The sequence below is a fragment of the Callithrix jacchus genome, chromosome X, assembly GCF_049354715.1.
Source record: "Callithrix jacchus isolate 240 chromosome X, calJac240_pri, whole genome shotgun sequence".
Classification (NCBI taxonomy): domain Eukaryota; kingdom Metazoa; phylum Chordata; class Mammalia; order Primates; family Cebidae; genus Callithrix; species Callithrix jacchus.
Genome location: NC_133524.1, coordinates 22,718,646 through 22,743,228, shown reverse-complemented (window position 1 = coordinate 22,743,228; position 24,583 = coordinate 22,718,646). Strand labels below are relative to the sequence as shown.

The 24,583-nt window shown below is 39.5% G+C and overlaps 1 protein-coding gene across 1 annotated transcript in view; it reads right to left on the bottom strand.

Annotated features, from left to right (window-relative positions):
• PHEX (phosphate regulating endopeptidase X-linked) overlaps positions 1–24,583 on the bottom strand; it is a 230,315-nt gene that overhangs the window by 79,442 nt on the left and 126,290 nt on the right. Inside the window, exon 13 of the mRNA XM_078362509.1 lies at positions 10,064–10,141. Within this exon, the coding sequence (XP_078218635.1) occupies positions 10,064–10,141 (78 nt within the window). The remainder of the gene's footprint in view (positions 1–10,063; positions 10,142–24,583) is intronic.

Sequence of the window (24,583 nt, the reverse complement as noted above, 5' to 3'; positions counted from 1 at the left end):
GGAACACAGGAAATTGGTAGCAGCTCACAACAGTGTTGTCTATTCAGATAGGGAAACAGACATAATTGACTTTTATTTCCTTTTCTTGTTTTGGAAGGAGAACAGCAGACAGTTTCCATTATAGGCACTCCATCAACAAAACTAGCAATATTCAACTTAGCTATGTATTGTAAATAAGATCTGAGGAGCTGTTAATGCAGTAGTTTGTAGTGACCTCCGATGCTTTGGTTTTTAAATCTATTACTATGGAAAATAAGAAAAATACACATTTGAATAAGGAAATAACCAAGAGTAACAAAATTCTTATTAACTGTGATTTTTATAACTTTAATCGTTTTTTTAAAAGCATGTATTAAAATATGCATGTACATGAAACCCACAGGCATTATATTATAGATATGAATGAATATATGCAATTTGATGGTTATAGGCTTGACAGTCACCTATTTGTTGGCCAATGTCTGGCTCACATTTAGCTCCTCCCTAACACAGAGTGGCTACTCACGTCTGTGGACAAGCTTTTGTTAATGAGTCATCTTAACAATCTTTCCAGGAGACCAGGCCAAAATATAAAGGAAGGAGTAAAATAACCGAAGGCACATGGAGAAAGGCAGAAATAAAAGTATTGATTCCTGGCATCCTCTGTGTTCTGCTTGGCCAACAAATTATAAAGCCATGACTTTAAATTGTCCCTTCCTCAAATTGCTTGGGTGGGGGGAAGTGGGACTGATAAACAAATTGTGGTATATTCACATAACGGAAGGCAATATAACAGTTTAAATGATTGTTCTGTATGCATGAACATGAAATAATCTTAAAAATTATGCAGAGTGAATAAGGTAAGTTATAGCTATGAGAAAATATAAAGTTTTCGAACATGCAAAGCCATACTGTATGCTGTTTAAGGATACCTACCTATGTAGCAAAAGCATAAAGAAAGGCATAGGAATAACAATAGTAAGACTGAACTCAAGGTAGTGTTTATATCCAGGGATGGAGATAGACACAAAAGAAGGAGATTAGATCAAGGAAGATGACAAAATTTCAAATCTATCTGTTTTATTCATTTAAAATGCGTGTATGCGTGTACAAAGCTAATATGGCTAATGTTTAACACATGTTAAAAATAGATGTGTTCAAATTATTATTTTACATCATGTTCCGATATTTGAAATGCTTTGTAATGAAAAGAAATCTTTTAATTTTTTTTTTACACAGAGTCTTGCTCTGTCACCCAGGTTAGAGTGCAGTGGTGCAATCTCAGCTCACTGTAACCTCTACCTCTCAGGTTCAGGCGATTCTCGTGCCTCAGCCTCCTGAGTAGCTAGGATTACAGACATGCACCACCATGCCCAGCTAATTTTTATATTTTTAGTAGAGATAGGGTCCTGCCATGTTGGCCAGGCTGGCCTCGAATTCCTGGACTCAAGTGATCTACCCACCTTGGCTTCCAAAAGTGCTGGGATTACAGATGTGGGCCACCGTGCTGGCCAAAATCTTATAATTGATTGTATTTTAAGATAAGGGTTTTCAGCGGGGGGCAGTGGCTCATGCCTGTAATCCCAGCATTTTGGGAGGCCAAGGTGGGCAGATCACCTGAGGTCGAGAGTTCAAGACCAGCCTGACCAACATGGAGAAATCCCATCTCTACCAAAAATACAGAATTACCCGGCCACGGTGGTACACACCTACAATCCCAGCTACTCGGGAAGCTGACGCAGGAGAATTGCTTGAACCCAGGAGGCAGAGGTCGCAGTGAGCTAAGATGCTGCCACTGCATTCCAGCCTGGGTAACAAGAGCAAAATGCTGTCTCAAAAAAAAAAAAAAAAAAAGATAAAAATTTTCTTTTAGCCTCAGAAGAAACAGAGTAAGCACCTTGTTATAGAGAGCAACCCTAACTAGCAATCCTAAGGCACTCCCAGATCATATGGTTAAAAGATGTGTCCAGTGTTCAATCCTTTGCCTTTTTCAGCTTTTGTTCCCACGACAGCTCTGCCAAAACCTTCAGAATATGATTGTAACTGATAGAAAATTCAGGTATGTTCTTGGGTTCAGAACACATTCTGGAAAATTCTCTCAGAGGAATTTCCTTCAAAAATATTAACTTTTTAAAAATAATATCAGTGGGATCAGTTTCTACTTTTAGAAAACTTGCTAATTGTGATACTTTCATTACTGTTTCATCTGAAAAAATAATCCCTTGACATTCAGGTTAGTCTACAGACATTAAACAGAAAATCATCTCAAAACTTTCTTAAGGGCCAGGTGCAGTGACTCACACCTGTAATTCCAACACTTTGGGAGGCCAAGGCTGGCGGATCACTTGAGGTCAGCAGTTCAAGGCCAGCCTGGCCAACATGGTGAAACCCTGTCTCTACTTAAAATACAAAAAATTAGCCAGTCGTGGTGGCAGGTGCCTGTAATCCTAGCTACTTGGGAGGCAGAGGCAGGAGAATCGCCTGGACCTGGGAGGCAGAAATTGCAGTGAACCAAGATCGCGTCACTGCACTCCAGTCCCTGGGTGACAGAGCAAAACTCTGTCTCAAAAAAAAAAAAAAATATTTTAAAGAAGAAAAGGATCCAAGTCTAAAAATACTTTAAATAAGGACCTACCGGCCAAGCGCGGTGGTTCAAGCCTGTAATCCCAGCACTTTGGGAGGCCAAGACGGGTGGATCACGAGGTCGAGAGATCGAGACCATCCTGGTCAACATGGTGAAGCCCCATCTCTACTAAAAATACAAAACATTAGCTGGGCATGGTGGAGCGTGCCTGTAATCCCAGCTACTCGGGAGGCCGAGGCAGGAGAATTGCCTGAACCCAGGAGGCGGAGGTTGCGGTGAGCCGAGATCACGCCATTGCACTCCAGCCTGGGTAACAAGAGCGAAACTCCGTCTCAAAAAAAAATAAGGACCTACTTGAACCCTGAAAATAACTGTGGGGAGCAAAACTCAGAGGTAACTATTACAATTTGCCATAGCTGATCTATGTTTAGAAAGATAATTTTAAAACTGTTTTCATTATTGAGTTGATAATATTTCCTCTTTCTTAGCCTGGTTTAATTAATCTATTCCATTTATTTAATGGAAATCACAAGTAATAGAGGACAGGTCTTACTTTTTTCCTTGAGACAGGTTAAGTGTTTGGGGGTAGGCAGGGGCCAGTCACTGTTATTCACATATGATAGATGGGAAACAGGGCTAAAGAGATTATGAAATCTGGCAAAGCTACACTGTCATTTGGCTCTGACTTCAATGTTACTTTCATTGGTCTTAAAAAAGTGAACCAACGATTCAAGGACAAAGTAAGACTGTGGATGGGAGTAGATGCAGCGATTAAATAAATCATGATACAACTTACTTGAAACGCTATACAGATGTTAAAATAATGGTAACAGGCTATAAAAGACAGTAACAACAATATGTTAACTGTAAAGATCGGCATACGAAATTATATATGAACATCAAGTACAGCTGTATAGAAATAGAGAAAAACAAATTAACAAACTATAACAGAAGTATGTATTATGTAGCAATATTATGAGTGCATTTTCTCTGTTTCCCACATTTTCTGCCAAAACCTTCAGAGTATGATTGTAACTGATAGAAAATTCAGGTATGTTCTTGGGCTCAGAACACTTTCTGGGAAATTTTCTCAGAGGAATTTTCTTCAAAAATATTAACCTTCAAAAAATAGTATCAATGATACCAGTTTTTACTTTTAGAAGACTCGCTAATTGTAATAATATTTTGATAATTCTAAATATTTCAAAAGGCCCTTGAATAAGAAAAAGAATTGAAGCCCAGCAACTATTGGGGAAGTTCTGTTTGTTGTAGAAGTTGAAACAAGAAGGAATTCACATGAGTATTTTCAAGCCTCTTGTAATCTCCAAAATGAAAAAAATTAAATTCAGCAAGGGACAATACTTGGCTCAAAAGCCTCTTGTCCTTTCAATTACTGGAAAAAGTCTAGGTCAAGTTGATGATGACTTTCAATCAATTCCATCTCCTGACTTTCAATTGTGTGACCTTTGGGGAATTAATTGGGACTCGTGTCATTTCCTAGCTACAGCTGTCCCAATCATAAAATTCAGGAGGACCTACATTTCTCTTCTTGAATATCCTATTCCAGATCCACAGACTAAATGGAAGAACAAAGTTATTACCACCACCACCACTCCAAAGATGGGGAACCTATCATAAGGCAGAACAGAGAAATGTGTTCTGCTTCTCTGTAGGACAAGTACATATTTATAAAACACTACATAGGAATGCAAATGATTCATAGTATAGGCCTCAGGCTACATGTAAAAATAAGCAGATGAAAAATACTGAAGCACTAATTGTGATACTTTCCTTACTGTGCCAGTAGGAAGTGCCAATTCTAGGACACCCTTTATTTAATTTAAATCCATTTAAAGATACTCAGAGATATAGCCAAATATCTATTAGAAAGATTTTATGTTAGGCACCCAAAGGTTTTTCTGAATAGCTAATGGAATCCATATTTTGTATCTACATCTTCCCTTCTTCAAACAGCAAAGCAATATGCAAGATTGGTGTGTTTAGATGGCTTTGCCCAAAAGTAATGTGTGTATATACATGTAGGCATACTTATAAATTGGAGTAAAAGTAACTGCGGCTTTTGGCATTAAAAATAATGGCAAAAAACACAATTACTTCTGCACCAACCTAATATACAGGGGTGATGTTCAAAATGTTTAATAATCCACGTATACAGTGTACCATGGAAGATGCAATTCCCACAGACAGCTATGTGAAGGTGAGTGTGAGGGAGTTAAAGCCAGCACACTAGCACTGGAACCAGATGTCCCATCTCCACACTGGGCATGGTCTTGGTCTGCTCCGGTGAGTGGAGCAGTCAGAATGAAGGCCAGTGTGAGAGAATTACAGAGGCCTGGCTGGAAGGTTGGGGCGCACCAGGGTGCCCCACCTCCAATGCTCACTCTTACCTCTCTAGTACCATGATGGCCCGGGGTCCCCTGAGAGACTTCAGTGCAGTGTTTTGTGTTTTTTAACAAATAGAAAGAGGCCGGGCATGCTGGCTCATGCCTATAATCCCAGCACTTTGGGAGGCTGAGGCAGGTGGATCATGAGGCCAGCAGTTCAAGACCAGTCTGGCTAATATGGTGAATCCCCATCTCTACTAAAAATACAAAACAATTAGCTGGGCAGAGTAGCATGAGCCTGTAGTCCCAGCTGCTCGGGAGGCTGAGGCAGGAGAATTGCTTGAACCCAAGAGACGGAGGTTGCAATGAGCCGAGATTGCACTACTCCAGCCTGGGTGACAGAGCAAGACTCCGTCTCAAAAAAAAAAATAGTAAAGAATTATTTTAGTATTTTAACAACATTTTTCTGCAGCATTCCAGCATTCCACCTGAATATCACCTTACTCTTGCATAGTGGCACTCTCAGCCATGTACACACACACACACACAAATACACACACGCACACAAGTGTTTCACTGGCCAAAGCAAACCAGACCCACCCTAGAGAATCTTACATAGGTTCACATATCTACATATCCCTATATGCACATTTATATGTACTTATGTGTGTATCACTCACCGGAAGCTTTGGCCTCTGAAAAATTTCTCATTTCCAATTCTCCTAAGTAAAGGGAGGCCAGCCATGATTCTGACTTTAGTCCTTACTGCAATTCTCCATTGGCTTTCACAAGAATAAGTAATGTCCTGAATTGTGCTGGTTATTCTCCCATAGTCTTTCAGCTGCATGCCGACCCTTTCACTCTGTTCCGTAATGCTGGAGACTGGAAATCTGAAAACTGTTTCCCAAACTCCTTTGCCAATTAGCTTCCTGCAAATAGGAGGCACTAGAGGAAATCAGTGGGTTGCAGGAAGGGAAGGGCGCTGTGTTGCCGCCTCTCATTCTCTCTCCCCCTCCACTCCCTCCCTTTTCTTTTTCTGACAATGACTCTGGAAGAATCTTCAGTCTCTCCTCTGAAGCTCAGCTCTGGAGTGGCAGTTCTCCTCTACTCTCCTAAGTGACAGTACCATCACCTCCTCCCTTCTGTGACCGTAGGCACAGGAGCAGCAGCTGCTTTCTAAAGTTAATAATCTGTGGTTTATCTCATTTTTCCCTCTTCTTGCCCTCCAACATATTTCCTGTATTAAAGTCACTGTTTCAACTATCTAGTGTGCTTTTGCTTTCCTGGCTAATATTGCAGTATTTCCAAAATTGGTATAAACTCACTGCTTGAATCTATTTCTACTGAGTCAATGAAGTGGAATACTTTAGTAGGCTGATTTGAAAATGGTCTCATGCCTAACCAATAGGCTTTCCCGCATGTTGATGGGGGTTCAAATAATGGGCATTTTATTTTTTCTTGTTCTTTTCCAAAACTACAGGATTGTTGTTCAGAAATGCTTTGCTGAGTGCCTCAGCTTATCTTGTCATCCCTAAAGAGAAAAAAATCTGATTCTTTTGCAAATGTACCTCTTAATTCTATCTCATGTGCTTGTAGTTCCACAAGCCCAACTTCAATTTTCAACATTTCTCCTTGACCTTCATCTGATCCATCACCTAATCTCGCTCCTCTTTGCTTTTACATTTGTGCCTGATGAATCATATCTCCACCTGTCTCAAGTGCATCATGCTGTTTTTCATTTGTAACAGCCTCTCATGCTTAGAGGTCGTATTACCAGAAATTTCTCATAGGTCCTATAGCAGTCCTTATCTACATGTTTCTTAAAACTGAAAAAACAGTCCCATTGTGTACCAGGGATACTTTAGTCCTTTTGCTGTTGCCTTCAGTGACAATATTACAATCACATCATCCTTTACCTATTTTTAGGGTGGGTTTTATTCATTTTCTCTATCAGTGGTATGATTTGGCTCTGTGGGAGTCACAGGAGTAGCACACTGCTACTCCTGTGCCTAGGGTCACAGAAGGGAGGAGGTGATAGTACCATCACTTAGGAGAGCAGAGAAGAACTACCACTCAGAAAAAGAAAAGGGCATGGGTAGAAAGAGAAGGAAAGTGAGAGAGCGGAAACACAATACCCAAATCTCATCTTGAATTACAATCCCTACGTGTCGAGGGAGGGATCTGTAATTCCCACATGTCAAGGGAGGAAGGTGATTGAATCATGGGGACAGTTTCCCCCATGCTGTTCTCATGATAGTGAGTTCTCATGAGATCTGATGGTTTTAAAAGTAGCAGTTTTTTCCTGAACTCTCACTCTTTCCTCCTGCCACCTTGTGAAGAAGGTGCCTGTTTCCCCTTTGCTTTCCACCATGATTGTAAGTTTCCTGAGGCCTCCCTAGCCATGTGGAACTATGAGCCAATTAAACCTCTTTCCTCTATAAATTATCCAGTCTCAGGTATTTCTTTATAGCAGCATGAAAATGGACTGATACAATCAGTTTCTGAATACAAATGTCTTTTTATTTCATGTAACCTGGAATTTATTCACTGCCAGTTTTTTAAAATTTTATAACTCTTGGGTGTAATTGTGTCTGCTTTGGCAATGAGTCAGGTGAAAGCCATTTCTTCACAGAAGTGATTAAAAATCTTGGCATGTAATGGCTTCAGTTGGGGCCCCAGAGAAACAAAGAAGCATACCTAATATGGCATCCTGTTTGGCATCTGGTTTCTTTTCACAAAAGATACTGCATTCAATGGGTCCTGCATTCAATGCGGGGCTCTGAACTTAGCCAGCAACAGACTGCTAACAAAACTTGATCAACTAAACACTGTGACTAAACCTTAAGTGCCACCTTATTCCATTAAAGCTTCAGACTGCTCCATCTGTATAGCCTTTTAAATTAATTTGAGGGACCTGGACACTGCATGAGTTAATTCATGAGGACTTTTCTAAACCAAAATAGTCCACTATCATAAGTGTGAATTGAAGATGTCACAGCTAACACTTATATTTGTGCTGACTGTATGCTAGGGATGGTTCTAAACACTTTAAATATGTTAATTTATTTGATCCTCCCAGAAATCCTATATGGGAGGCATTAGTATCACCTTCATTCTTCAGATAAAGAAAGGCACAGAGAGGATACATAACCTACCCTAGGTAACACTGTAGTACATGGTAGACTGGGGTTTTTACTCCAGGCACTTTGACTTCAGGGTCCTTATATGTAACCTCTACACCAAAGTGTCTCTCATATGGAGTTATCCGTGTTCTCCTGGTAAGCTACTTTGTGCCCTGGTGATGCTCTTCTTAGTAGCAAAACCCGTTTAACCTGTGGTTTACCTCATTTTCCTTTTTCTTGCCTTCCAACCTATTTCCTGTATTAAATTTCCTGTTTAGAATACCTAGTGTGCTTTTTACCTCCTGGCTGATATAGTGATATTTCCAAAATTGGCAGAAATTCACGCTTGAATCTATTTCCATTAAGGATCAATGAAATAGAGTATTTTATAAGGCAGATTTGAAAACGGACCACAAATGACCATATTGATCTGCAAAGCTACCTGTTATAGGGAGTAGGCTATAATCTGTGCCAGAGTATTATGTCAGGTGTTTTTACATGTATATAAGCTCATCTAATCTTCCCAGCAATACTAAGACTTGGTTATTATTTCCAGTAGCCAGATAAGTAACGGGAGGCTAACTGAAGTTAAGTAACCTACACAGGATGAAACAACTAGTAAGTGAAAGAAGCAGAATTCAAACCCAGGCCCATGACACTAGAACCTGTGCCCTTAACTATTTGATAGCATGGCCTTCCCTCTGCTCTTCTTCCTCTCGTCACATTGCCGCCACCAAGTCTCCACCCTGACTCCTCTGTTCCTCCAGCACAGCTGCCTGAAAAGGACCCTTAAGGACCCCTTTTCTGATTACAGGCAGAGCTTCCTGAGCCCAGATTTCAGTCCTGACTCTGAAACTCTGTGTGGAACTGAGGAGGTAACTTAAATTATTTGAGTCTCTCTATCCTTTTCTGCAAAATGGGAATGAACATCATCTATTTCACAGAATCACTGAAGGAATTAAAAGATAATGTACATGAATCTGTCAAGTGCTTCAATATTTTCAGTTATGATAATAAAAATGGGGTTTTCAGCATCATCAAAACAGTGCATAATAAGACAAACTGTCTGGGTTTTAGGATGCTATGAAGCATAATTATTTTCTTCCAGAGCAACTGGATCAATATTTTGGAAGGCTGTATCTTAGAGCCCAATGGAGAAAGACTCTGATTAATGCTTTCTCTCACTTTTGAATGGTCTTGTAAAATTCTGATGGTCATCTACAAAGCTGGGATTGCTTTCAGATATGCCACTTGATGAACCACAATTTCAGGAAAGAGCTATATCTCAGAACTATAGTTACTTAAAGAATTACAAAAGACTATGTTTTCAAGAAAATCTAGTGAATGATAAAAACAGGATTTCTAATGAGGAAGAAAAAATCATTTATCAGAATTATTCGTAGGAGAGGAAATAACAGTGGTTGTGATTAGAAAGGCCTGTAATTAATAGACCTACTGGAAAATACATGTCCCAAAACATTGGAATAAAAAAGAATTATGGCTATTTTTCATCAGTAACTTAGTGCAAATACACAGTCCAATTCACAATTAAGTATAGAGTCATATGTATATGCACTTAATTTGCCAAAACACTCATACAGTTTAATGAAGTTAACTCCCAGCAGGCAGATTTACTGTTATTCATTTAATACGAATGAAGTAAATATAAAGTGTTTAACAACAAACATGATGCATTTGCCATTAATTGTGAAATACTCAAATTGCTTAATTCTTTCTTTTATGATCAAATTAGGCCAAACTCAAGTCCAATTTGTTTTATGGTACCCACTCAGCTACACGTCATTTCTGCCACTTCCTTTATTTTGAATCTGCCCTAAATCTTGTGATCTTTCTGGCATATTCAGGCTCCTATCTAGCCAAGGAGCCAGGCTTCTATATAGCACCAACTTATTAACCAAAAGTTGTTGTTTTCTGGCATCACCAGTTTTAATTGCTTGGACTTGGTTTAGTTGAAAGGCACAAGGCCAGTAAAACTTGCCAGAAAAAAAAAGCACAGTAAATTTAGCACTTACTGCTTTGAGGTCTTCATTAACATGAGTATCATTCATTATAAACTCTGGATAGCCAACTTTTGCCAAAACAGCTCTCGCCTATAAAAAGGAAAAAGAAAAATAATGTCAGAGTTTCAGCACTTAAATCATTAATAATCACAAGATGTAGGAATGCACCCTTCATCTGAAAACTCCATTTACTGAATATATACTATATGCAAGCCACCGTGAAGGGCAAAAATACACAGATATATATTGAGAGACCTCAGTATACTAAAAATGTAGTGACTGTAGCAAATAACTGTGTAGTACAATGTAAACAAAATATAAATTTTAATAGAACTAGACAATATTGTTATCAACGTCCAAAGCAGAGACTATTTCTTCACGGAGAAAATACTTAATGGAGAAGGTGACTGAATCATGTCTTAGAGAATGGTTAGGATTTCTAAATGTAGAGCTAGAAGAACATTCCAGGAGAAGAAATGGGGCAAAGACAGGGGCAAATATATATGCAAACCATACAGCTGATAAAGGGTTAATATCCAAATAAAACTGAACTCAATAACAAGCAAGCATATAACCTGGTTAAAAAATGGGGAAAGGAGATTGGACACATTGGTTCGTGCCTGTAATCCCAGAGCTTTGGGAGGCTGAAGCAGGAGGACTGCTTGAAGCCAGGAATTCAAGACCAGCCTGAGCAACACGGCGGGACTCTGTCTCTACAAAAATAAAAATTTAAAAAAAAATAAGCTAGGCATGTGGCATGTGCCTGTAGTTCCAATTACTTGAGAGGCTAAGGCAGGAGGATCACTTGAGCCTGGGAGGTAGAGGCTGCAGTGAACTAAGATCACGCCACTGCACTGCAGCCTGGGTGACAGAACAAGACCCTGTCTCAAAAAAAAAAAATTAAAAAGGGAAAATAATGAGAAATTCTTTTGAAATTTCTCAAAAGAAGATACACAAATGGTCAACAGGCATTTTTTTAATGATCCACATCATTACTCATCAGGGAAATAAAAATTAAAAACACAATGAGATATTACCTATGACCAGTTGGAATGGCTATTATCAACAAGACAAGAGATAACAAGTGTTGGCAAGGATGTGGAGAAAAGGGAACTCTTGTGCACTGCTGATAGCAATATAATTTGGTACAGCCAATATGAAAAACATTATGGAGGTTCCTCTAAAAATTAAAAATATAACTACCATATGAAGCAGTAATCCTACTTCTGGGTATATATCCAAAGGAAATGAAATCAGTATGCTAAAGAGATATCTGTGCCTCCATATTCATGGAAGCACTATTCAAAATAGCCAAGATATGGAATTAACCCAAGTGTCTGTCAACAGAGGAATGGATTAAAAATGTAGTATCTATACACAATGGAATACTATTCAGCTCTTAAAAAGAAGAAACTCCTGTCATTTGTGACAACGTGGATGAAACTGAAGGACTTCATGCCAAGTGAAATAAGCCAGGCACAGAAAGGCAAATACTACGTGATCCCATTCATGTGGAATTTTAAACAGTCAAACTCATAGAAGGAGAGAGTAGGATGGTGGTTACCAGGGGTGGAGGAATGGGGCCGGGGAGTTGGTCAAAAGATAACAAAATTTCAGTTAGATAAGAGGAATAAGTTTAGGAGGTGTATTGCACAACATAGTGACTACACTTAATAACAATGTACTGCACATTTAAAAATGGCTAAGGGAGTAGATTTTAAATGTTCTTAGCACAAACATGATAAACATATGAGGTGATGGATATGTTATTGGCCCATTCTCTAATGTATACATGTATCAAAACATCATGTTGTACATCATATAATTTTGTCAGTATATATATGTGTATATAATTTTGTCAGTTTAAATACATTAAAATGAAAAAGAAAACTACAAGGAGACAGGAAACACACATGATATGGCATATTGGCGAGAGGGCGAGTAATTTAATGTAGCTGGATTATAAGTACATGAGGATAGAGAAGAGAAAATAATGCCAGAAAACTGGCCTGGGGTCAGATCACAGGGGTTTCTGAATGCCATGCAACAAACGTATATTTTATTTTACAGCTAAGAGAGAGCTAAATATGTTTAGCATGGGAATAAAAGGAGATGAGTCATGCCTCAGGAAGATTATCTTTGCAACATTGTGAAAGATGGCCAGGATGCCAGAAAGATGGGAGGCAGTGGTCTAGAATAATTCAAGATCCAGCATAATGTCATAACCATCACTTAGATAGACAATGGTACAAATTATCCTGTATGCTTTATAGAAGATAGGGAATAAATAAAGGAAAACTAAACTTAGGCACATATAAAGAACCTCAAGAGCAGGGATTGGCAAAATATGTTCCCCGGGCCAAATCCAGCCACCCTACCCCTGTTTTTATAAATAAGGTTTCATTGGAACATAGCCATACTCATTCATTAATCTGTCATCTATGGCTAGTTCTGCATTACAATTGTGGAGCTGAATAATTGGGTCAGACACCTTGGGGCCCACAAAGCCTCAAATATTTTACCTGGCCGTTTCTAGAAAAAGTTTGTCAACCCTTGTTTTAGAGAAACTTTAAAGTTCTGTGTGAAAATTTCTCTTTCCCTTCCCCAGATTCTGGGTTTCATAAAAGCAAAAGAGAAGGTTACAGGTACATTTTAAGTACATTGTCAGGGATTTGATTAGATCCCCTGGGATCCCTTTCATAACTTCTGTACATCCCTCTAGCATCTATGTTTTTTCTTTTCTAATGGCCAAAACCTGAAACTTTTTGAAGGCCACCCCTTTCTGTCTTGCTTCTCCCATTCCTTTACTGGTTTCTCTTGGGAGTACTCATTTAATAAATCACTTACACAGGAATTCTCATTTCCAGATCTGCCTCCAGATGACCCAACCTAAGACCAAGGCAACCCCAAAAAGGTTGGTTTTATTCCAGCAAAGCCACACGCAAAACCAGTGACCTTTGGACACTGTTCTTGGTAACGAGTTCTTTCCTTTAGTCCCTTTCAGTTTTCCTCACTCAAGAAATAAACAGAATAAGGTAGTACACTTTCCTTATCTTCCTTGAGATAATTCAAATATTAAATATTAGCAGAATCCTGAAACTCAAGACTTAGGATTTTACAAGGGCCATAGGACATAGTCATAATGGGTTTTGCTATTTCAGAGACTCAGATATAGCACAGATCGAATTATACCTTCAAAACCCTGTGAGTTACACACACTAAAAGCCTGATGTGACCCAGACAGCAGATAACTAGAGGTTATAGCTCTACCTCCAACACCAGACCATGTGATATGTCTGTAGGTTACCTCATTCTGAAATTATTCTATTATTTCCTGCATTGTATTTAATTTTGCACTATATTTTATCAGCTCACCGTAAGTCATATGCATAACTATAGCAAGTAAAGAATTCCAGATAGTTTTGTAGAAAGAAAGACGTTGTGGTGTGGAGGAAGAGAAAGGGAAAGGGAAAGGCAAGGGCAAGGGCAAAGGCAGGCAGGCGAGACATAGATATACAAGCTGAGTCATCCACGATTGTTTTCTGAAGACTGGTGTTTCCAGAGCATGCTGGTGAATTATGCACTGTTTTTTAAACCTCGTCTCATTTCTGGGACCCCCCACTGCACTACAGAGCCTCACAGAATATATTACCTTCTGCACCATCTATGCAGGTTATTGAATCCTTATTAATATTTATTTAGCATCACCATGACTTAAGAAAATAAGGACAGATACAAAGAATCCCTATTTACCTCCCAAAGATATATAACTAGAATAAGGCAATAATACTAGTAGCAACATTACCAACATCTGAATAGAGGGTTCTCCTTCCCAAAATTGCTATATACATATGCCTCTATTCACACTCAAATGTTTTTTTCTGCCACAGACTTTGTTGTCAATTTCTCATCATCATACTCCACCCCATTCTACATTTTTCCCTGAGAAGCTTCAGAACTACGTCTTGCAATATCCCATGGGTCCAGGTTAGACTGCCAATGAGAAACACTCATAGACAATTCCAAAGGTAGAAAAGAAGATACCATTTATTTGCTGTTGGTGGCCATATGCAGACATGTGGGCATACAGCCCCTAGCCAGCAACTGCCAGGCATTCTCCTGAGAAAGACCTCTTTGTTGGACAGGCAGCAGAGATCATTGGCAGACTCTGACCTTCACCCCCTAGCCCTTTGAATGGTTGCCTAAGCCTCCAATTCTCTGTATTAAAAAATGTCTTGCTGGTTGATATACTTGGAAGAGTGTCTGTATTCCAGAATGAACTCTAAGTAAGGCAAACAGTGATCACAATACTTTAAATTTTTCAGAATGAGAGAAGTGAAGCACCAATAGTTTGATGGCTTGAAAGGCAAAGTATTACCTAGTCAGGTCTGAAATTAATTACCCTATGGTTACATGGACAAAAAGGAAAGGCAAGTCTCACTATAAATGCTGAGAGAGCAGTGATATAAATATTTAACAGATTGCATATTATATCCTGCAAGAAATATTTCCTAGGCTGCTTGTGGCTGATCAAAAACTCCAGGGCTTTCCATACCCAGTGCATGCATTTTCATGCTTTATTCATACAGATATCTGGAGAGAAGCTGCACCTGACAGCTGGACATCCTTCCTTATTAGAGGTGGTTTAAGCAGCTGCTGATCTTCACTACCTCTGTGACTTTCGACAGAATACCTAACTTTTTGAAATAAACACTGCCCAATGTCTACCTAACATCTATTCTCCCTTTCTTCTCTTACGATCAGGACTCTAATTCTGCTCAGGATGACAATGGACTCAACAACAACAAAACAGCTGTGCTGCCCAGCTTCCTTTACAACTACGGGATGAGATTTGGGCCAACGACATATAAGAAAAATTTCTTGTTGCACTTGCAATAACCCATTTTAAAGGGGGACAGACGGAACAGCATGTGCTTTCTGCCTTTAGTCCAGGGTTTCTCAGCACTTTGGGCCGAATGATTTTTGTTGTGGGGGTTGCCCTGTAAAGTGCAGGATGTTTAGCAGCATCTTTGGCTTCTACAAATTAGATACCAGGAGCAAACCTCCACCCAAGTTGTGACAACAAAAAGATCTCATGTGTTTCCAAATGTACCCTGGTGTCAAAATCACCTCCAGTTGAGAACTACTCCTTTAGCTTTTCCTCTGCTTCCTTTCTGGAATGCTGATGCAATGCCAGAGGCAGAGCAGCCATCTAGTAGTCACAAGGCAACAAATATAAGGAAAAAATCTACATACTAAAGATGGTGGGATTAAAAAGCTGATGGCATTTGAAGCCCAGCATGTTAGACCCGGACTGCCTCCCTCTTTCCCCTTTATGACATACAGAAAATAAACTTCTTATTTGTTTGAGGCATTATGTGTCATGTTTTCCATTAACTAATATAATCCTAACACACTCTCTTTTACATCAGATGTTGTTTCAGAAAAAATTACTAAAAATTAATACCCACTTCATAGCGTTGTCTGCAAGAGTTCAGAATGACACTGCATGTAAACACTTTTTTATCCCTTGGTCCAGAGTACACGATGAGCAAATGTTAGTTGTAGACTACACGAAGAAAGTAGAAACATGACTTCTTTCAAGGATTTAGAGTAACTGCTGTGTGTCTGTTTGGAGGGTCTTCCAGAGGAGTCCAGGTCATCTTACACCCCCCAACCAAATACCTGAAACCCCTGAGGAATAATGTGACTCTCTTTAGTCATAGGTCCAGTTTCAGAAGGCCACACTTGTGATGAGAGAAAAAATAATGAGAAAAGAAATGCTTAGAGAGAAAAACTATTGAGACAACCCTCTTATCAATGGAAGACACATGTACAAGCTTCTTGGAGCATGGTGGGAGATTTTCCTAGCAAAGCCAGACTCTGCATATGAGTCAGAAGAATCCAGGCTATTCATAGCTCCCACAAAAGTTGGAGGACTCTTTTGAGAGCCACTATTGGCACGCCTCTGAAAACAGACACAAGAAACATTACCAAATCTAACCCTAGAAAAGATCAGCTGGGCGCATTTGCTCATGCCTGTAATCCCAGCGCTTTGGGAAGCCGAGGCAGGTCCATCACCTTAGGTCAGGAGTTCGAGACCAGCCTGACCAACATGGACACACCCCATCTCTACTAAAAATATGAAATTAGCCAGGCATGGTGGCTCATGCCTATAATCCCAGCTACTTGGGAGGCTGAGACAGGAGAATCGCTTGAACCCAGGAGGCAGAGGTTGCAGTGAGCCAGACTGCACCATTGCACTCCAGCCTAGGTAACAAGAGAGGGAGGGAGGGAGGGAGGGAGGGAGGAGAAAGAAAGAAAAGAAAAGAAACAAACAAACAGAAGATCAAAGATATGGGTTGCCTTTAGCACTTGCCATCTTAGTTTCTGCCTTCCTCTTCTTTCCCTTTTTTGTATCGGTTCCTTTCAACACCTAACAGGTCCTATGTGTTCATACCACTTGCAATACCATCATACTCTAATTGGCCTTTCCTTAGCAATACTCTGTGCTCCAGAGATATCTCCCCCTTACCTTCTCATCCATCAAACCTATTAATCTTTCAAGGCAGCTAATCCACTGGCTGCCACTGGGGCCTCAAACTAGTTTATCATAGAATGTAAGTGACTAATAGCAATCTAATATATTTACTCTGGAGAAATACTTTTATTTAAAAGAGTAGTTTCTTAGCCAAAGGAATAAATACAATCAAATGAGAGGTTTTGTAGCTGAGAAAATCTTTAATACTATTCAAATTAAACCAATAGCCTATTCCACCTAATCACCATTGCATTCTCCACAGGTAACATAGCAAGTGATCAATACTCAATAAATATTAATTCATATAATGAATAATTTGACAAACCCACTCTGATCAATGTCATTAATAGTATCAGGAAATATAAAAGGCTGTATTTTACCTTTAACCTTTTAATATAAGAGGATTAACATGATCATAAACATCACAATGCTGTTCACACCAAGGTATGTTTCCCTGGGGTTTTTGTTGTTGCTGTCTTGAGACAGAGTCTCATAATGCAATTCAGGCTGGAGTGCAGTGGCACAATCTCAGCTCATTGCAACCTCTGCCTCCCATGTTCAAGCAATTCTTATGCCTCAGCCTACCAAGTAGCTGAGGTCACAGGCATGTGCCACAGTGCTCAGCTAACATCAAGGTATATGTCAATATTAACTGATCTTACCACAGAAGAAAAAAATGGGGGGGAAATGAGAGATTTTGTGAGAACATAGAAAACCTTCTGGAAAATGAAGCAATGAATCCATTGTAATTAATTTTTTTTGAGACATCTTACTCTATCACCCAGGCTGGAGTGTAGTGGCATAATCTCAACTCACTGCAACTTATGCCTCCCAGGTACAAGCGTCTTCTGCCTCAGCCTCCTGAGTAGCTGGGATTACAGGTGCCTGCCACCACACCTGGCTAACTTTTTGTATTTTTAGTGGAAACGGGGTTTCACCATGTTGGCCAGGCTGGTCTTGAACTCCTGACCTCAGGTGATCCACCCACCTCATTCTCCCAAAGTGCTGGGATTACAGGCGTGAGCCACTGCGCCCAGCCTGCGTGTGCTTTCTTTTGGTTGCCTGCTGCCATGAAAGATGTGACTTTGCTCTTCCTTTGCTTTCCACCATGATTGTGAGGACTCCCTAGCCATGTGGAAGTGTGAGTCAGTTAAACCTCTTTCCTTTATAAATTACCCAGTCTCCGGTATGTCTTTATTAGCAGCATGAGAACAGACTAATACACTTACTGAACTTAAAATCTAGGCTCAGGATTCTCTTTAGAGATAAAAGAATATGCAAACATAATATTATCCATTACTCCACCTCATTTTTCTTTAAAAAACTGAGGAAAACCGGCCGGGCGCGGTGGCTCAAGCCTGTAATCCCAGCACTTTGGGAGGCCGAGGCGGGTGGATCACGAGGTCAAGAGATCGAGACCATCCTGGTCAACATGGTGAAACCCCGTCTCTACTAAAAATTACAAAAAATTAGCTGGGCATGGTGGCGTGTGCCTGTAATCCCAGCTACTCAGGAGGCTGAGGCAGGAGAATTGCCTGAACCCAGGGGGCGGAGGTTGCGGTGAGCCGAGATTGCGCCATTGCACTCCAGCCTGGGTAACAAGAGCGAAACTCCGTCTCAAAAAAAAAAAAAAAAAAAAAAAAAAAAAAAAAAAAAAAACTGAGGAAAACCATTCTATAACAAGTTATCCTCATCACTAATATAAGGTACTAGCAATGCCTGAATTTTCCGAATCTCTCTGTTCCTCAGTTTCCTCAACTGTAGAATATGGATACATTTAGTTCTAATACCAATAAAGTGAAATAGAGAGTTGAGAAGTAGTATTCAGATAATAAAGGAATTATGACGTTTGCCTTACCCATATCAGGAGTAAGCAAACTTTTTCTGTAAAGGGCCAGATAGTAAATACTTTAGGCTTCGCAGCCCATATGTCCTCTGCACAACTACTCAGCTCTGTCACTGTACCTGGGAAAGCAGACAACCTAGAACAACACATAAATGAATGGCTGTAACTCTGTTTCAATAAAACTTTATAGACACAGAAACTGAAGCTCATACAGCTTTCACATATCATAATATATTCCTCCTTTGATTGTTTGTAATTGGTGCAGTTTTGTGGGGTTTTTTTGTCTTTTTTAGTTGTCTTTTTTTTTTCCTTTTTGTGGAGAATGAGGACTCACTACGTTCCCCAGGCAGGTGTCAAAATCCTGGGCTCAAGCAATCCTCCTGCCTCTACCTCCCTAAGTACTCGGATTCCAGTCATGAGCCACGGTACCTGGCTGATTTTTAAAAACTATTTGAAAATTTGAAATCCATTCATAACTTGTGGTTCACACAAAAACAGGCAGAATGCCAAATATGCCCCAAGGGCCATAGCTTACTAAGCCAACACAGATAATTAAATAAGACTAGGTTGTTCATTGAGTTGCCTCAATTCATGACACAAGGGCTAGCACACAATAAGTGCTTAACAATGTTTGCAAACTGATCCATGCTCAACAGCATCATTTGTGTGCATGTGTGTGCAAGTGCATACATGGCTTAGCTATCAAGATTTTCATTTGTTATTGTTTTGCTCTTTGCTATTACTACCATTTACATGCAACGGATCTCAGTTGCTTGGGAGTTGACGCCCTGCCCCAAAGTCTTAGGGCCAGAGCTTTAAAAATCACAACTAATTTCCGTGGAGACAACAGAGAATTCGTAAAGATTATTATTTGAAGTGAGAGACAGTAGCTATCACAGATGAACTAAAAAATGAGGAACACTGAAAACCTAATATACAACATGATTTTAACTCTCGAGTCACCCCCACCTTCCCAGAATTTTCAGTACAGTACACTACCATTTGATAATGCTGGTGAAAGAAGAGAATCAGGCATAATTCCACTTAATTTAGCTGTGAGCTCTGAAATGGCATACACTTTTTATACATGTGACTGTACTGATTTAAAGATTGGCTAGGTTGACTGCTTTACTCCTGAATTTTCAAAGCCACTTGGTATTAAGCTAATCTACAGAAAGGAAGACAGAAAGCTCATTTATTTTAATCCCCACTGACTTGGCTATTTAGGAAAGTCAGGTAAATTCTCAAATGTCTTACATTTATCACATCAAACAGATCACTTTAATCACTTAAATAAATAGTTATATGTTTAGTATACATGGTTAAGTCTCATTGCATATTTGTTTCTTTTTTATTAATTTAACCAGCATAAGAAAAAAAATGGAACTGATCACTGCCCTTTCACAAAAACTTTATAGGGCAACTTTCCTAAGCTTGCAGTGGTTTTGAAAGCTTCTGTCAGGCTCAATCATGCCAAGGCCTCATTTTCTCTGATGAGTTCTGTAGTAACTATTAAACATCAATCAAAATTCTGAGCTTTAAGCAGTCAGAAGTTCAGGAGACTCTACAAGAATTACACTATCATTCAAAACAATGGCAGTTTCCATAATGCCAAACAAATGAGTGACTAGTATAGATGCCTTAGCTGAAGATATTACCCTAAGCAGAGCTAATGGTATTGAGGAAAATTAGTCAGGAGAACAGGCTTTAATATCCTCTGGGTCTATCAGAATCCCACAAATAATAACAGTGCAGTTATCTGATGAATCAAATTTTATTCTCTTGATAAAAATGGCACTGATTTATTATCACTCTTCGAAACCTTAATTCTGCAAACTGCTTTTGGATGTGGTCCACAAGCAGATGCATCATCCAGGGACAGAAGACAGATAAGCACTTCCATGAATCAGAGGGCTCTATTGAGTGCAAATTGCAGTTTCTAATTTTACAAGAACTAGAAGAGAGGAAAGATCAGATTTCAGGTCATCCACCCTCAACCCTCTGTGAGTAATACCTCAGTATAACAGACAATCCTCATTACTCTCTGAGACAGACAACATTCGAGGAAGCCATGTTCCAAATTATAAACCAGGACCAACCATGCTTTCTCCTAAAACACCAACTCAGTGTATCTTGGAGGTGGGCAGTTTCTTCAGTCTGCAAAAGGAAACTACTCTGGTACACGTAAATCTTAATTTTGCCATACTGGAACTAAACATTTCCCTGGTGTCTTTGTCATGCTCCTCTTACTTGGGTTGGCCCTGTACCTAACAGAGTTAAAGAAAGAAATTAATATTTGAGTTATCTTGTTAAATAGATGGAGCAGGTAGTAATAGACTTTAGAACCCAAAACCACCTTATGATTCATTAATAAATCAACACACCCATCTTCCTGAGAGTGGTAGCAACATTACCTGATAAATAGAGGCAACTCTCATTTATTTCCTTTATTTGTTTAATAAAGACAGGGTTTCGCCATGTTGTCCAAGCTGGTCTCAAACTCCTAGACTCAAGCAATCCGCTCACCTCTGCCTCCCAAAGTGCTGGGATGACAGATGTGAGCCACCATGCCTGGTCCATTTATTTCCTTTAAAACTGGGCAGGAGCTAGATGCCATGGCTCATGCTTGTTTTTCCAGCACTTTGGGAGGCTAAGGCAGGCAGATCACTGGAGATCAGGCATTCCAGACCAGCCTTGTCAACATGGTGAAACCACATCTCTACTAAAAATACAAAAATTAGCCAGGCATGGTGGCTTGACCTGAAATCCCAGCTACTTGGGAGGCTGAGGCAGAAGGATCACTTAAATCTGGGAGGGTAGAGGTTGCAGTGAGTCAAGATTGTGCCACTGTACTTCAGCCTGGGCAACAGAGTGAGACCCTGTCCCAAAAGATAAAAATTAAGTTTAATTAAAAAAAAAAAAGGTGAAAAGAAACTGCGCAGGAGAGGGACCAAATCATACATTTTTAAATCAGTGTTTTTATTAGTTTCAATTACATGTGGTTAATTGTTCACAAAGTTTGCAAATAGAACAGCTGCTAGACCTACTCAAATGAATACCCCAAGCCTCAATTAGCTAAGCCCATTTGTCCAGACATAACCAAAATGGTAACAGCCCAAGAGTGGGAACAATCCTGTATCACATTTAGGCTTTTATATGAGCCAAAATATATTATGTTTTTCTTTGTCTCACTCACAGGGCTCTATATCAGGGGTCAGCAAACTACAGTGCAGAAGCCCAAGGCAGTGTACCACCTGTTTTTTGTCAAGAAAGTTTTACTGGTCCAGAATACGCTACTGCAGCAAAGGATTATTTTGAGCTGAAGGTATCTGAGAATCAAGACAAGCAGAAAGAGGCTTTCTCCATGCTTCCTTTATCCGACTACAAGCAGAGCCTTCCAAAAGAAGAGACTTCCTGTACCCTGGGGGAAATAACAACTCCTCTCACGGGGATAAAAAGTTGGTGCCAGGATGAGAACTTCCATAAACAGATCTTATAACAAACCTTACTGTCTGTTAGGTCCCCTCATATATTTCTCAGTCATTTCCCACCATTTATTGTCCCTTGAAATCCTAGCTTTACCCCTTCTTAAGATAATATACAGGTCCCCAATTCTGTTTCTTTGGGCTATGTTTTCTGCAAATTCACAAGCAGATTAGTGAATAAACTCTGTTTTTCTCTCCTTAATCCATCTTTTGTAGTTTAATTCATGGGCCCTAACATTAAACCTAAAGTGGTAAAGGAAAAGTTTTTTTTCTCTCTGACACAGCCACATTCAGGTAAGTACTGTTTACAGCCACTTTCGTGCAACGAGAGCAGAGTCTGAGTAGTTCCAACAGAAGTCATATAGCCCACACAATGCCTAAGATGTTTACTATTTGTCTCTTTACAGAAATAGTTTGCCAATCCCTCTTCTACTAAGAAGTTTCCCCATTTTTCAAAACCAATAGTAAAGAAAGCAAGGGAAAAATAAGGCACAAAGGTTCATCTTTTGGAAAGTTTCATCAAGACAGAAATATATGATTAAATAATACTATTTAAATAATTACGTAATTAGCTGTAATACCCATTCATATTTTGTTGAGGTAAATATCTGCATTTAAAACACAGCCAATAAAGAACTACTAACCAAACTGGGAATACTGTGAAATAAATCAATGCACTTTTTGGGGAATGGGAAAAAATACTTACAAGTTATTTTAAAATATTTTCAAATGTCAAGGTTCAAAGGGCTTAGAAATATACCTGCAATACCAAGGCCCTAACACCTAACGTTTCTCAGAGAAATTTAATCAGTTACTTAATCCTCCTCCAATTGTTAAATTACTTATTTAAACAGGAGGCAGTTTCAAGATTAGCTTAGATAAACATAACCCCTTTTCTCATAAACAGTTCCAGTGGGAATTGTTGCCATTCTTTCCTTTAAGGCTAGCTCTTATATGAACAATTCCTTACCACCTAAAAACCTTGTGAAGCACCTCCCTCATAAAGTTGTGGGGAGAGATCAAATGAGGTAACTTTGGAGAATTATTAAATTAGGCAAACGTAGGATGGGCGTGGCAGCTCACACCTGTAATCCCAGCACTTTGGGAGGGAGGCAGGTGGATCACCTGATGTCAGGAGTTCGAGACCAAGCCTGGCTAATATGGTGAAACCTTGTCTCTACTAAACATACGAAAATTAGCTAGGCGTGGTGGCATGCACCTGTAATCCCAACTACTTGGGAAGCTGAGACAGGAGAATCACTTGAACCCGGGAGGCGGAGGTTGCAGTGAGCTGAGATCATGCCACTGCACTCCAGCCTGGGCAACAGAGCAAGACTCCATCTCAATCAATCAATCAATGCAAGTGAGAATTTTCCTATCATTTTTCTAAAAGACAGGAATGTCATAGAGCCAACAAACGGCTTGTTCCTTTGACAGTGGCATCCTCTAGTTTAGGGCTTCCCAAAGCTTCGTCTCCAGACTGGCAGGATCTGCGTTGCGTGGGAGCATGTTGAAAACTCAGATTTGTGGGACAAGCCCAGATCTTTTGACTTAGAATGTCTCCGAGCATTCCTATAATGCCAGGAGTCTGCATTATAGTGAGCCTTATAATAAGGCAGGGTTTCTCAACCATGGCACTACTGAAATTTGGGAAAGAATCATTCTTATCTATGGGGGCTGTTCTGTGGATTGTAGGATATTTAGCAGCATTCCTGGCCTCTACCCACTAAATGCCAGTAACACCCTCTGTCCCCCACAGTTGTGATCAAAAATATCTCCAGACATTGCCAAATGTCTCTGGGTATGTAATATCACCCTGGGTTGAAAATCACTACTATAGGGGATTCTCATGCATGCTCAAATTTGAGATACTCTCTGCTCTAGATCATGGTACCTGCCATGGTACCAAGGCTTCTGGACCCACTTCTGAGAATCCCCAACACTGTGTTATCAGTTCATAGAGGACTCATCTTCTGCTTCATTAATCCTTAGGGATTTCACTAATAGTCATCACTACTAAGCTAGTAGGTGTACTTTATGAAGAAAACACCACCACTTTCCCTCCCACTCATTTAATTTTAATTTTTAATTTTTGTGGGTACATACGACATTGACTTTCTAATGTGCCTCAGGCACTTGTAATTCAACCCAATTTCTGGCCAATGCCACCTAAATCCCAGGATGATAAGGGACAAAGAATAAAAAACTATTGGAAAATGCTTTGCAGCTGTAAGTCATGATATAAATATACCTCAAGATCTCAGAGACGTTCAGATTAAAAATTCTAATAACTTTTCTCTCAGTAACTTCGCAAAATCTATTTTTAAATACTTTCAGGCATCTAAAAAGCCACGTTAATACAATTACAGTTCTCTGAAAAATTAGCACGCAATCCAGTTTGAAAGCAAAAATCAGTCATAGAAGGCTAATATTCCATTTAATTATAAAGATTAATTCAACCTTCATTTATTTGTGCATGTGTTTGGTCTTTTCATTTTTCATAAAACACCCAAGATTCAAATACCATCTGGTAGAATTGCCGCACAAGTGTCGGTAGCATCTATTACAGCTGCAGATTTTATTTCCAAGTAGAATTGATAAAATGACAAAGACAGGGAGGGAAAAGAGTGGGGTAGATGCAATGGACAATCAATTAAAAA